Source organism: Geotrypetes seraphini, chromosome 2 (assembly GCF_902459505.1).
Source record: "Geotrypetes seraphini chromosome 2, aGeoSer1.1, whole genome shotgun sequence".
Classification (NCBI taxonomy): domain Eukaryota; kingdom Metazoa; phylum Chordata; class Amphibia; order Gymnophiona; family Dermophiidae; genus Geotrypetes; species Geotrypetes seraphini.
The window spans coordinates 385,836,759-385,849,919 of record NC_047085.1 but is presented as its reverse complement, the minus strand read 5'-3'; the positions used below and the strand labels follow the sequence as shown (position 1 = coordinate 385,849,919).

At 41.7% G+C, this 13,161-nt stretch overlaps 1 protein-coding gene across 5 annotated transcripts in view; it reads left to right on the top strand.

Moving 5' to 3' along the window:
- The window catches only part of BTD (biotinidase), a 54,143-nt gene extending 42,511 nt beyond the window's left edge, over nt 1–11,632 (top strand). For 3 of the 5 annotated variants that reach the window (XM_033930730.1, XM_033930732.1, XM_033930731.1), the window contains 2 exons: nt 6,713–6,865; nt 9,985–11,631. In XM_033930730.1, coding sequence (XP_033786621.1) covers nt 6,713–6,865; nt 9,985–11,154 — 1,323 coding nt within the window. In that variant the 3' untranslated portion in view covers nt 11,155–11,631. Of the gene's footprint in view, nt 1–6,712; nt 6,866–9,984 lie in introns of all 5 variants that reach the window. The other 2 variants (XM_033930728.1, XM_033930729.1) reach the window with 2 other exon arrangements.
- The last annotated feature ends 1,529 nt before the right edge of the window (nt 11,633–13,161 follow it).

Here is a 13,161-nt window from a genome sequence, read left to right as displayed (position 1 = left end):
GGGCAAGAGGGAGCTCAAGCTCTCTTGCCCCAGTCAACCGCTGCACCACCGACACGATCGGGGCAAGAGGGAGCTCAAGCCCTCTTGCCCCAGCCAACGGCGGCGCCCCCCGACACGATCGGGGCAAAAGGGAGCCCAAGCCCTCTTGCCCCGCCGATTCCCCAACTCCCCGACAATATCGGGCCAGGAGGGAGCCCAAACCCGCTTGGCCACGGCGACCCCCTACCCCCACCCCACACTACATTACGGGCAGGAGGGATCCCAGGCCCTCCTGCCCTCGACGCAAACCCCCCTCCCCCAACGACCGCTCCCCCAAAGAACCTCCGACCGCACCCCCCAGCCGACCCGCGACCCCCCCTGGCAGACCCCCACGACCCCCCCACCCCCCTTCCCCGTACCTTTGTGTAGTTGGCCGGACAGACGGGAGCCAAACCCGCCTGTCCGGCAGGCAGCCAACGACGGAATAAGGCAAGATTGGCCCATCCGTCCCAAAGCTCCGCCTACTGGTGGAGCCTAAGGCGCCTGGGCCAATCAGAATAGGCCCTGGAGCCTTAGGTCCCTCCTGGGGGCGGGGCCTTGGGCACATGGTCGGGTTGGGCCCATGTGCCTCAGGCCCCGCCCCCAGGAGGGACCTAAGGCTCCCGGGCCTATTCTGATTGGCCCAAGCGCCTTAGGCCCCACCAATAGGCGGAACTTTGGGACGGATGGGCCAATCTGGCCTCATTCCGTCGTTGGCTGCCTGCCGGACAGGCGGGTTTGGCTCCCGTCTGTCCGGCCAACTACACAAAGGTACGGGGAAGGGGGTGGGGGTGTCGTGGGGGTCAGCCAGGGGGGTCGCGGGTTGGCTGGGGGGGGCGGTCGGAGGTTATTTGGGGGGGGCGGTCGTTGGGGGGAGGGGGGTTTGGGTCGAGGGCAGGAGGGCCTGGGATCCCTCCTGCCTTAATGTAGTGCGGGGTGGGGGTAGGGGTCGCCGTGGCCAGGAGGGTTTGGGCTCCCTCCTGGCCCGATATTGTCGGGGAGTTGGGGAGTCGGCGGGGCAAGAGGGCTTGGGCTCCCCTTTTCCCCGATCGTGTCGGGGGGGCAAGGGGGCTTGAGCTCCCTCTTGCCCCGATCGTGTCGGGGATGCCGCGGTTGGCTGGGGCAAGAGGTCTTGAGCTCCCTCTTGCCCCGATCGTGTCGGGGGTGCCGCGGTTGGCTGGGGCAAGAGGGCTTGAGCTCCCTCTTGCCCCAATCGTGTCGGGGAGTTGGGGAGTCGGCGGGGCAAGAGGGCTTGGACTCCCTTTTGCCCCGATCATGTCGGGGGCAAGAGGGCTTGAGTTCCCTCTTGCCCCGATCGTGTCGGGGGTGCCGCGGTTGGCTGGGGCAAGAGGGCTTGAGCTCCCTCTTGCCCCGATCGTGTCGGGGAGTTGGGGAGTCGGCGGGGCAAGAGGGCTTGGACTCCCTTTTGCCCCGATCATGTCGGGGGCAAGAGGGCTTGAGTTCCCTCTTGCCCCGATCTTGTCGGGGGTGCCGCGGTTGGCTGGGGCAAGAGGGCTTGAGCTCCCTCTTGCCCCGATCGTGTCGGGGAGTTGGGGAGTCGGCGGGGCAAGAGGGCTTGAGCTCCCTCTTGCCCCGATCGTGTCGGGGAGTCGGCGGGGCAAGAGGGATTGACTTAGAGAAAGGGCGAACCGCTGGAAGAGGAAGCAGCGCAGGCGCAGGGCTTACGGAAGGGCCAGGACCGCCAAGAGAAAGCAGCAGGACACCGGTAGGAGCTTCTACATGATGGGGGGGGGGGGGTCGGGAGGCTGTGGGGGTGCGAGAGGTCCTTCGGGGTGTGGGTGCGAGCGGTCCAGCGGGGGGTGAATCGGACGTCTGGGGGGGGCATCAGGCTTTCAGGGTGGGAACAGGACTTCAAGGGGGAGAGGAGAGTCGGGGCGGGCGAAAGAAGAGTCGGGGTGGCCAGAGGAGAGTCGGGGCGGGTGATAGGAGAGTCGGCCAGCATGCGCGGTATACGGGTGTGCGCGGTATATAAAAATTTCTGTACATAAATTTGTGCTTTCCGCGCGCTATACTCATGTGCGCGTTTTACACGGGTGCGCGTTATCTACGTGAAAATACGGTAATTTTGTTTTAAAACATATTTTACAGATTTTGGTATGAACATATACATATAAGTAAGACGATCGATACGCCGGTAACATAAGTAGGATGATTGATTATGCCATAATTTTGCCGGTATTAATAACTGTATTGTAAAACCTCTACAGAAGCTCATACAAACCGCTCTGAATTGACTCCCTAGTCATTAGTAGCGGTATAGAAGCTCACAATAAGCTGGTCACAATTTTATAAAATACAGACTTAAACATATCAATGCAAACTTCATATAATGGATTATTGTGTAATTTATGTAAAGAACACCCCCTTCCCTTTTTATCAATCTGCATTAGGGTTTTTATCACAGTCTGTGGTGGTAGAATTTCTATGAGCATTGGAGCTTTTACCGCTTCAACCTGCGATTTTTAAAAAAACCTTAACGCGTTTTGATAAAAGGGGAAGTTATCCACCAACTGGTGCAGTCATCTCTTGAGTATGTTAGACTATTGTAATGTTGTTTACCTGGGCGCTTAAAAATAACACTCAAAAGACTTAGACTGATCCAGAACACTGCTGTTCGGCTTATTTTTGGACTAAAAAAATGGGAGCATATTACCCCCTTCTATCAAAAACTTCACTGGTTGCCGGTAGAGTCCAGAGTTCTGTTTAAGTTTTCCTGTATTTGTTACAAAGCAGTTTTGGGGATGTTACCAGACTATCTTGCTTCCCACTTCTTGAATGATCTTAACAAGAGTACACATAGAATAAATCTATTCAACTATCCCCCTTTAAAATCCTGCCAATATAAGAAGTTTTTTGATAGAATTTTTTCCTTCCAGGCCGCTAAACTGAATATGTGGCTGGGAAAGCTTATATTAGAGGCCACTTCCTATTTTGATTTTAGGAAAACATTAAAGATCCGTCTGTTCGACATGTCTTCATCCTAGAATTATAACTTTTTTTTTAAAATTTATTTATTTATTTATCAATTTTCAATTACAATCAAGTTAACACTTGTACAGAAAGATAAAGTTAAGCAATATCTCAATGGGACTTTAAATATTCACTAACTAACCCACTAGTCCGAGATAACTTAATATAGCTTAACTTTAACTCAAGTCCTCAATAATACAACCAAAATGTAGAAATCAGCGAGATAATAACAAAGAATTAGAAATGAAGATAAAATAACGGTTGTTGGCTGAGACAGGAAATCAAAATCTATGAGTGTTTCAAATATCCACTCCTTTTTTCAGGAGAGCGGCTGACAGGAAGGTTGACAGTTGACTAGGATCAAAGAAAACATATTTTTGCGATTAATATACTATCACACATTTACAAGGATGACGAAGAAAATAGGTCGCCCCAAGAGCAATAACTCCCGGCTTTAACAACAAAAATTCACGTCGACGTTTTTGTGTATCTCGTGATAGATCTGGATACATTTGTATTTTATGCCCTAGAAAGTCTTTCTGTTTATTCTTGAAGAAAAGACTTAATAGCCAATTCCTGTCTGGTGTTAAAGCAACTGTAAGAAGAAGTGTTGCCGGCTTTGCAAGTTTGCTATCTGAAAGTTCCAAAATTGTAGAAATATTAAGTACTCGTTGACCATCGTCTTCCTTTAACTTTTCTTCCCTTTTTATTGGTAAATAATACACTTGGATAATTGGAATTATAACTTTTTAACTCATTTTATTCCTGATGTACTTTAATTTTACTGTTTCTTAATTGATGTATTCCAATTTTAACCGATTGTTTTTTATGTTACCTCTATTTTGATTGTATGTATTTTACCATGTTGTGAACCACTTTGAACCTTTTTTGGTATAGCGGTATTTAAAAATAAATTATTATTATTATTATAAAACATGTCAAAAAGTAATTGCCCCTGAACTTAATAACTAATTGTACCACTTTAGCAGCAATAATTGCTTCCTAGAATTTGATATCAGTCTTTCACATCACTTTTGAGGAATCTTAGCCCTCTCTTTCTTGTAGAACTGCTTTAATCACACATTAGTAGGTTTGTGTGCATTAAATGCCTCAGTATTTCGATTTGGATCCAGGTCAGTTCTTTAATTAGGCCATCCCAAAACGTTAATTTTGTTTCTCCTTGGCCATTCAGATATAGGCTTCTTTCATGTTTTGGATCCTATTCTCATTTCATAACCCAATTACTCTTCTTTTTATTTTATTTGAACATTCAATTTTTAGTAAGCATAAGAAAAAGAGAAATCAGAAAAGGTATATTGAGAACTTCCAGTTGTGAAATATAGAGTAGAACACTGTGCTAGCATACGGTAGTCGCTTAACTCTGGGTCAAATACTCTATCGGTGCGTTTTGTAAAAAAAGAACAACAAACCGACCTCTTCACCCTCTACAGCTTGATCTTCTATGTTACACACACACACACACACACACACTAACCCCCTGTTTTACGAAGCCCTTTAAATCTCTATGAGCTTCAGGGCTGTTACCGCAGCGCAGCCACTAGTGCGGCTTTGTGAAACAGACCCTAAGACAACTAAAATCCCACAACTGTGCTCAGTCCTTCCCCCCTCCCTACTACCAGCAACATTTCTTGGAATGGAACATATTTAGTAATGCATTTACATTTTGAATAACCCAGTCCCCCCTATATGAAGCACTCTTTTCTACATGCCTCAGAATGAGCAAACTTCCCCTCTGTTATAGTTATTTATCACCTACAAGAAACACCAACTTAGCCATACGTTTGTAGACCAGAAGGTGATTGAAATGATATACATTCGGGTACAGTGGGCATTTTTTTGGATCTTGGAAGGATCATATTTACAAAATAAAAACCTTCAAAATTTATAATTAGGGCAAGGAAAAAGATTTGAAAATTGAATGACAGATGTCAGGGTCTGTCCAGGAGTTGAATACGATGTTCAAGAATAGCTGTAGTTTAATAAAACTAATGATGTAAGCCTGCAAATTGTATGGAACTCATTGAAGGAGATGCTAGAGGTCAATCTGTAAAAAAAAAAAAAACAACCCCAAAAAAACCCTGATTCAAAGGCTTGGAGAATAAAATTAAAGTTATACAGCCAAAGCATAATGAGGAAATTAGAAACAGAAAGCATGAGAAATTAGAACATCAAGCATTTATTTTGAGCATGAAAAGATTAGCCAACTATAGCAGTGACATTGAAAGAATATTCCAGATCAGAGTCCTAAAATTAAGAGAGGCTAAGTGACCTCCTTGACAATAACAAGATGTACATTTTGTTGTCTTAGTTCTATTAGTAGTTGTACTCCAAATATCATAAAATAGTAAAATGCTTAATTACATAAGCAATAAATGCTTACTAGTGATTATGAGACTGAACAAATAGGGTTTTTTAAGCTGAAGTTTTAGGGGCTGTTGAATGGATGGATCATGCCACCGAGTCGGCTATCAACTCGTGGCAACATACACAGTGAGGAATCCACCCTGTGATGTGTCACAGCAGAGTACAGAAGTGGTTTGCCATTGCCTTCTCTCGCGCAGTGTACGTACTGCTCCACTATGTCACATTAAGTCCTTGAAATCCAACAGTTCATCAGACTTAGATAAGTTTATGCTAAAAGAAAAAAAAAAATAATAATAATAATTTAGGAAGTTTTTTTGCAAGGCCTCCATTTCCAAATTATACAAGTCGTAGCTACTGGTGGATAATCTGCTACATCCATGAGCTTGACTGACATTTATCTTAATTCTCAAGCAAAGTAAGACTATATCATGCGAGTCCTATATACCTATCTCTCTGCCTAATAAAAATGTTAACATATTAGCAATAGTGGTGCTGAGAGAACCAGCTGGTCTATCAGGTTGGGGGGGGGGAGTACAATAAAATTAGGGGACTCGCAGTAGCCTAAATTGTCTTATGGTGAAAACTTATCTTTTTACATAAAAATAATGTATACATGGATCTTGGCTTTTAAATCGATATCCCAATGGGACTTTAAATATTCACTAACTATGTGAACCAAATTTGAATTGTGTAAGAGAAAGTATTTCTTGCTATGGATTTTTATGTATGTTGAATTGTAACCCATTCTGGTCTTTGGGAAGACAGGCTAAAAAAGCTGTGTGGTTACTATAGTAAAAGTCATGGTACAGCCAAATTACTTTTGTATTTTTTTTCTAGTATAGGCCCTCTTTTACAAAGGCGCGCTAAGTGATTTAGCATGCGCTAAATCAACACATGTGCTAACCGCTAACATATCCATAGGATAACATGCACGCGTTAGCTTTTAGTGTGAGATAATATTTAGAACGTGCTAAAAAGCTTAGTGTACCTTTGTAAAAGAGGGGGATAGCCTTTTTGACTGTGGACTAAAATTGGTATAATATAATCATAACATGTCCTTTTTTTATTATTGTGCCTTAAGATTATAAGTGTGGGACTATTCTTTGAAAAAAAAAAGAAAAAAAAAGAGTAAACCATAAACATTTAAACAGAGTGTTATAGATGCTAAAAGTGTGTGTTTTGCAGGAAGAGGATTTTGCCATTGTCGTAGAAAATTTTTTCCAAGCATTGAAAGGTACTCTGCTAATAAACTGTTAAATGCACACTGCTTTTTTCCAGTTAAATGCAAGTATCTCCCTTTTTTTTCCTCTGTTTAAAGGGAGCACAGATCATTGTCTTCCCTGAAGATGGCATCCATGGTTTCAACTACACTAGAGAATCTATTTACCAGTTCCTTGATTTCATTCCTCCTTCTCTTCACTCTTTGCAATGGAATCCATGCCTGGAACCAGATCTCTTCAATGACACTGATGTGAGAGGCCCTAGATTATTCTGGCTATACTTAATGCTAGCTTATAAAGGGCAGAAAGAAAATGTATTTAGGATCTCTGTTCATGCTCTGTCTCAAAGCTATCACGTTAGTTCTGTACACCTTTGGTCCAGTATGTGATTTTGATATGATATGTACCAGCCAGTAGGTATAAAGGGGGGTAGCCTAACGGTTATAGCAGCAGATTGAGAACCAGGAAAGTCTGGTTAAATCCCACTCACTGCCCTTGTGATCTTGGGGTAAATTACTTAATCATCAATTGCCTCATATATAAATATAGGTTGTAATCCCTCTGGGAACAGGAAACATCTACTTTACCTGAATGTAACTTGCCTTAAAATGGAGGCTGACTGAGTTTCAGTTTCAGCACTGAAATCAGCCCGGAATTCATATTGTCTTGTTTTGACAGAAAATACCTGTATATTTTTAGCTGAAACCAACACTTATTCTCCACCCATAGTGCATAAGTTCCCCAGGTTCAGCCGCCTCCCCCTTCATCCTGCCAAACAAAGGTAGCACTACCTTCCCCCATCCTTCTTCCCCAAACAAAGGTATTTGGCCTACCTTGAGCCTGTATAGGTATGAGCGACGCACAAATAGAAGATTAGATTAGATTTATCTTCACAATCCTAAAATAAGCCAGGATGAGGAGAAATAGCAGCACAGGGAGAGATGAGAATAGAGAAGGATCACTTTAACCAGGACTGAGGGGACAGGGCAGGAGAAAGAAAGCACTAGCATAAGGAGAGGGAGAGATTAAGGTTTTTACCAGGTACTTGTGACCTGGATTGGCCACTGTGAAAACAGGAAACTGGGCTAGCTGAACCATTAGTCTGACCCAGTATGGCTATTATTATGCTCTTATGAGGATGCATAGGGATATCAATGGGGAGGTTGAGGCCTCACTGGCTTGATAGTGGAAGCATAATGGAGAAGGCAGCATTTAGAAGCTGTGTGGGCAAGGAGCTTGTAGGCATCAAGGTAGGGGTTCAAGTGCAGGGCAGTGAAGGCACATGCAGTGGGGGAGGGGTGGGAAGGAGCAAGGAAGCGGAGGGGCACCACCATTCTGGGTGCCTCCCATCCTCATTCTGCCACTGATTGGCTGACTGACTAAGTTGAGTAGCCAGACAGACTTGCTATTTATGCAGGTCTATCTTTAGCCATCAAGCCAATGGATGTTAATGTAACTGGCTATATTTTTTAGTGCCCCCCCAATGGAAATTCAGAGCCAGTCACAGGATACAGCCTGGCATTGAATTTCTAGGTTCGCTGCCGACTGCGGGAGATAGCTGGGCTGTCTCCTGCAGTCTGACTATCAGGCCCTTTGTCCCTAGTGGACTCTCAATCTAAGTTTCGTACCTGTACGGTGGAACACTGCAGCCGAGTTCATCACAAAATGGACAAAGCAATGATCAGGTCACACTGAATAGGGAAGGCACACACCTCTACAGATTTATTCCTCAAAGCCATTGATGCCAAATGTGAATCACAGAGAGTTAGACCTCAGAAGAAATAATTCAAAACATGAAAAACCAATGGACATTAAGATCACTGCGGAAGGCAAGAGTATGGATTTGGAATGGACTGTTTTTGTTTCAAATACTTTATATTTGCAGGCAGAGCTTTCTGAATTAAGACAAATGGTATTCTTATTTCTAGTAGACCATACAATTAGTAATGCCGTAATCTCAGAAGCAAACAGTGTTACATCTCTTACGTTTGTGTAGAACTGTTGTGTTAATAATTTCATCTGGGTGAATTATTACTCAGTTCTTCATCATATTTATGTTTAGCTTTTAACATATTTTCTTTTCATGTAAACAAAGAACTAATCGGAGTAATGCCCAAACTGCTTCTTTGTATGAATCTAAAAATTTATTTTAATGATATTTAATAATGCTTAAATGAATCATCTTCCATTGTAGATATAAAAAGCAATAATAGCTGCTTTCATCATCACTATTCACACTGGTGTTATCTTGATGAAATGCAGCACTTTTATTACAGCACAGTCTTCCCCTAAAATATGGAACCTTTCAAACTGATTTGGCTTTTGATGTCCACTTGATAATATCTTTGGACTGGATCTTGTATGTCTTTCAGACTTCCAGCACTATCTCGACTTTCGATTACATGATCTCATTATCATTATTATTAAAGGGAGTAGCATAATTCGGGGGGTAGTGGTGGTGGTAAATGAGTTAATCTAATAAAGCATTTTACTACAGTACTGCCTATTTACCATAATACTTTTCAGAAATTAAAATGTAGTTGGCTTATTTTGGTGATTTGAAAGAAACTTGGAGCCTATTTACTAAAGTTTTTGCTCCCATTTTGTGTCTATGGAAGTAAATATTCAGCTTCTGTCTCGGTATTAAAGGTCAGGACACCAGCATTAAATATGGAGGATTGTGTGGCTGGTGTTCTCTTATGTAGTTAAGTGCAATTTTCAGCACTTAATTCCCTAAATGAAACTGGAAATATAGGACTGAGTTTTATGTCTTCCAGTTTGTCCACTTAGGTAGTTAAGTGTTGACTGTGTCCAGGACCACCCACAAAATTGCTTGTTTTTCGGTTTAGAGGTTAGTTCCAATATTCAGCAGCACTAACTAGTTAAGTGCCACTGAATATCGGTGGAGAGGCCCCGCACAGGTAATTGAACGGGCCCGGAGCAGCTCCTGCCCGCTTAAGTTGCTTTGAATAGTGATCTGTTGATAAATAGGGCCCTTCAATTGTAAGCACTCTAGAGCAGTGGTTCCCAACCCTGTCCTGGAGGACCACCAGCCAGTCAAGTTTTTGGGATAGTCTTAATGAATTTGGATGGGGCAGATTTGCATGCCTGTCACCTCCATTATATGCAAATCTTTCTCATGCATATTCATTAGGGATATCTCAAGAACCCGACTGACTGGTAGTCCTCCGGGACAGGATTGGGAACTACTGCTCTAGAGGCAGGGAACTAACTGCTGTCCCTGAATGAAATTGCTTTATCAACAAAGCTATGAGCTAAATCCACAAAACTATGATGGCATATAAAATTATATTGAAAGAAATAATGAAAATATTTTTTAACAGATTTTCCATCTAATACTTTGTTTTAGGTTCTTCAGCGTCTGAGCTGCATGGCAAGAAGAGGAAGAATGTATGTGGTGGCAAACCTAGGTACTAAACAGCCCTGTGAGTTCAGTGACCCTCGCTGCCCGCTAGATGGAAGATACCAGTTTAATACAAATGTTGTCTTCAGCAGCAATGGTACTCTACTGGCAAGATACCGAAAACAAAACCTTTACTTTGAATATGCTTTTGATACACCTTCAGAGGTTGATTACGTGGTCTTTGATACACCATTTGCCGACAAGTTTGGTGTTTTCACTTGTTTTGATATACTCTTCTCTGAGCCTGCAGTGAGTCTCATCAGGAAGTTCAGTGTGAAGCATGTTGTGTTCCCAGCCGCCTGGATAAATCAACTTCCACTCCTGTCAGCTATTGAGATTCAGCGAGGCTTTGCCACTGGCTTTAATATCAATGTTTTGGCAGCTAATATCCATCACACAGCACTAAGTATGACAGGAAGTGGTATATATACACCTTCAAAGTCCTTCTATTACTATGATATGAAGCATGAAGGTAATAAACTAATTGTGGCCCAGATCCCTGTGAATCCATCAGAAGAAAGCTGCCAGAAATCCATAGTCTATAGAAATAACATCCAAACCGCCCTGTTCAATCTGCCTGTAAAAGATGATGTTTGTGAAAAGGAAGAGCAAAGGAACCATAGTGGAAGATCAACAACTGGAAATCAGATATTGATACCTATGTTTTATGCCGAGATGATGTATGACAATTACACTTTTGTTCCAGTAACTGAACATAAGGGAGACCTCCAGTTGTGTGCTGGGTCTCTTTGCTGCTATTTGAGTTACCAAAAAGTTGCTTCATCCAGTGAATTGTATGCTCTTGGTGTTTTTAATGGTCTTCATACAGTGCATGGTACATACTATGTTCAGGTCTGTGCATTAGTGAAGTGCGGTGGCCTCGGCTATGACACATGTGGGCAGGAAGTCACGCATGCCAGTAATATTATAGACTTTCACCTCTGGGGTAATTTCAGTACCTCATATATATTTCCTTTGCTGTTGACTTCTAATTTTACTTTAAATTTGCCAGACCAGTGGGGTTGGGAGGACAGTTACTACTCTATGAGTAAAAATGAAACATCCTCTGGCTTGGTGACAGCCGCTTTGTATGGAAGATGGTATGAAAAAGATTAATGTGGCAATGAAAGCTTGCAAGAGGCTGAGCAGATACAGGATGCATTGACGCATTGAAGGTACATTTTGCATAAGGTAATGTTAGCTATGGAGCTTTGCAGTACAACCAAAAACTGTGAGTCTGTGATGTGCATAAAGTCTAACAAAAAAATGAAAGAATGTTAAATGGCACATCATAAATATGTAGAAAGGAAGAGGAATATGGACATATAAGTGGTTATTTCAGAAGCTCTATTCTTGTTTTAAGCGTCTGAAAACTGGCCTTTATACATCCATATTCTAATTACATATAGCTAGGATATGGACATATAATACTGCAGTACATCTATATGGCAAGGAAGCATAGGTTGGGTGGGATTAGGGAAGGGCCAAAATATGGATATCCGGTTTTGATCACAGAAGGGAAAGGGATGTCCATGTCTAAAACGATGGGCATCTTTTTTTAGAAGTACTGCACCAAGTTGATATAAGGAGTTTTACCTATCAGGAGGAAAAGATCTCAGATATTTACCACATAGGGAACATATATGTTTTCTCCCTATATTGCTGTGGCAAGTAAGTGTCTTTCATTGATCAAAAACCTCCTTTAAGTTTTTTTAATTTTTATCATAAATATTGTAAATTAAATAAATAAATTAAATATTTATGATAAAAATTGTAAATTAAATAAATAAATTAAATATTTATGATAAAAATTAAAAAAACTTAAAGGAGGTTTTTGATCAATGAAAGACACTTACTTGCCACAGCAATATAGGGAGAAAACATATATGTTCCCTATGTGGTAAATATCTGAGATCTTTTCCTCCTGATAGGTAAAACTCCTTATATCAACTTGGTGCAGTACTTCTTATATTTTTGTTGATATATTTTTCACTATCCTGTTTTGATAGTTCAATTAATTTGAAAAATGGCTGATAATACCTTATTACCAACATTAAGCTTCTCTAATGAGAAGATGTTAGATATTCTTAAAGTTCCATCCATATTTGACAATTGGAATTCTTTGTCAGGGAACAACGACTGGTCCAATCTATTTAATTTACAATATTTATGATAAAAATTAAAAAAACTTAAAGGAGGTTTTTGATCAATGAAAGACACTTACTTGCCACAGCAATATAGGGAGAAAACATATATGTTCCATATGTGTTAAATATCTGAGATCTTTTCCTCCTGATAGGTAAAACTCCTTATATCAACTTGGTGCAGTACTTCTTATATTTTTGTTGATATATTTTTCACTATCCTGTTTTGATAGTTCATCTTTTTTTAGACCCAGTACTTAGCCCATCCAGGTTACAGAAAGGTGTTCTGATTTGAGCAGCTGTCCAATGAAAGGATATAAGGCATAATACCTTCTTAATCCCCCCATTGGTTGCTGTCCCCCTCCCTCTCACCTGAATGTAAAATTAGCAAGGGAGACCAGGCTCTATGATAGCTTCAGGTACGACAGGAATTCTTAACAGAGCAGCATGCAGGTCTGAGGAATAGCCTAATGGTTAGTGCAGTGGACTAAGAACCAAGGTACTCAGGTTCAAATTCTACATTAGTTCTTATTTTTCTATTGTGAGCCTTCCAGGAACAGAAAAATAAGTAAACTCCTGTACCTGTATACGATATAAGCAAAAGAGAATCACCAAATGGTTCCACAGTAGGAAGGAGACAATCAAGAAAAGAACAAAACTGTGGAAATGATCGTGATTAAGTTTATTGTAAAAGCTCTTCACTGCAAAAAAGGATTAAGGACTCTTTATTAGGCTTGACTTGTTCTATGTATATGTTCTAATGATTTAAACTTTTAAAATAAATTACATTTGTTCCGAATGCTGATGTGAACGGTATAATTAGATTGTAAGCTCTTTCAAGCAGGGACAGTCTCTTGCGTGTTTAATGTACTGTGTACAGCTGGTAACACTAAAGAAATAAGTAGTAGTATCTGTCCTACATATCTCCTTGTGTGGATCTGCCGAGACTCTGCCCATGAAAAAGCCACACCTCTGGTAG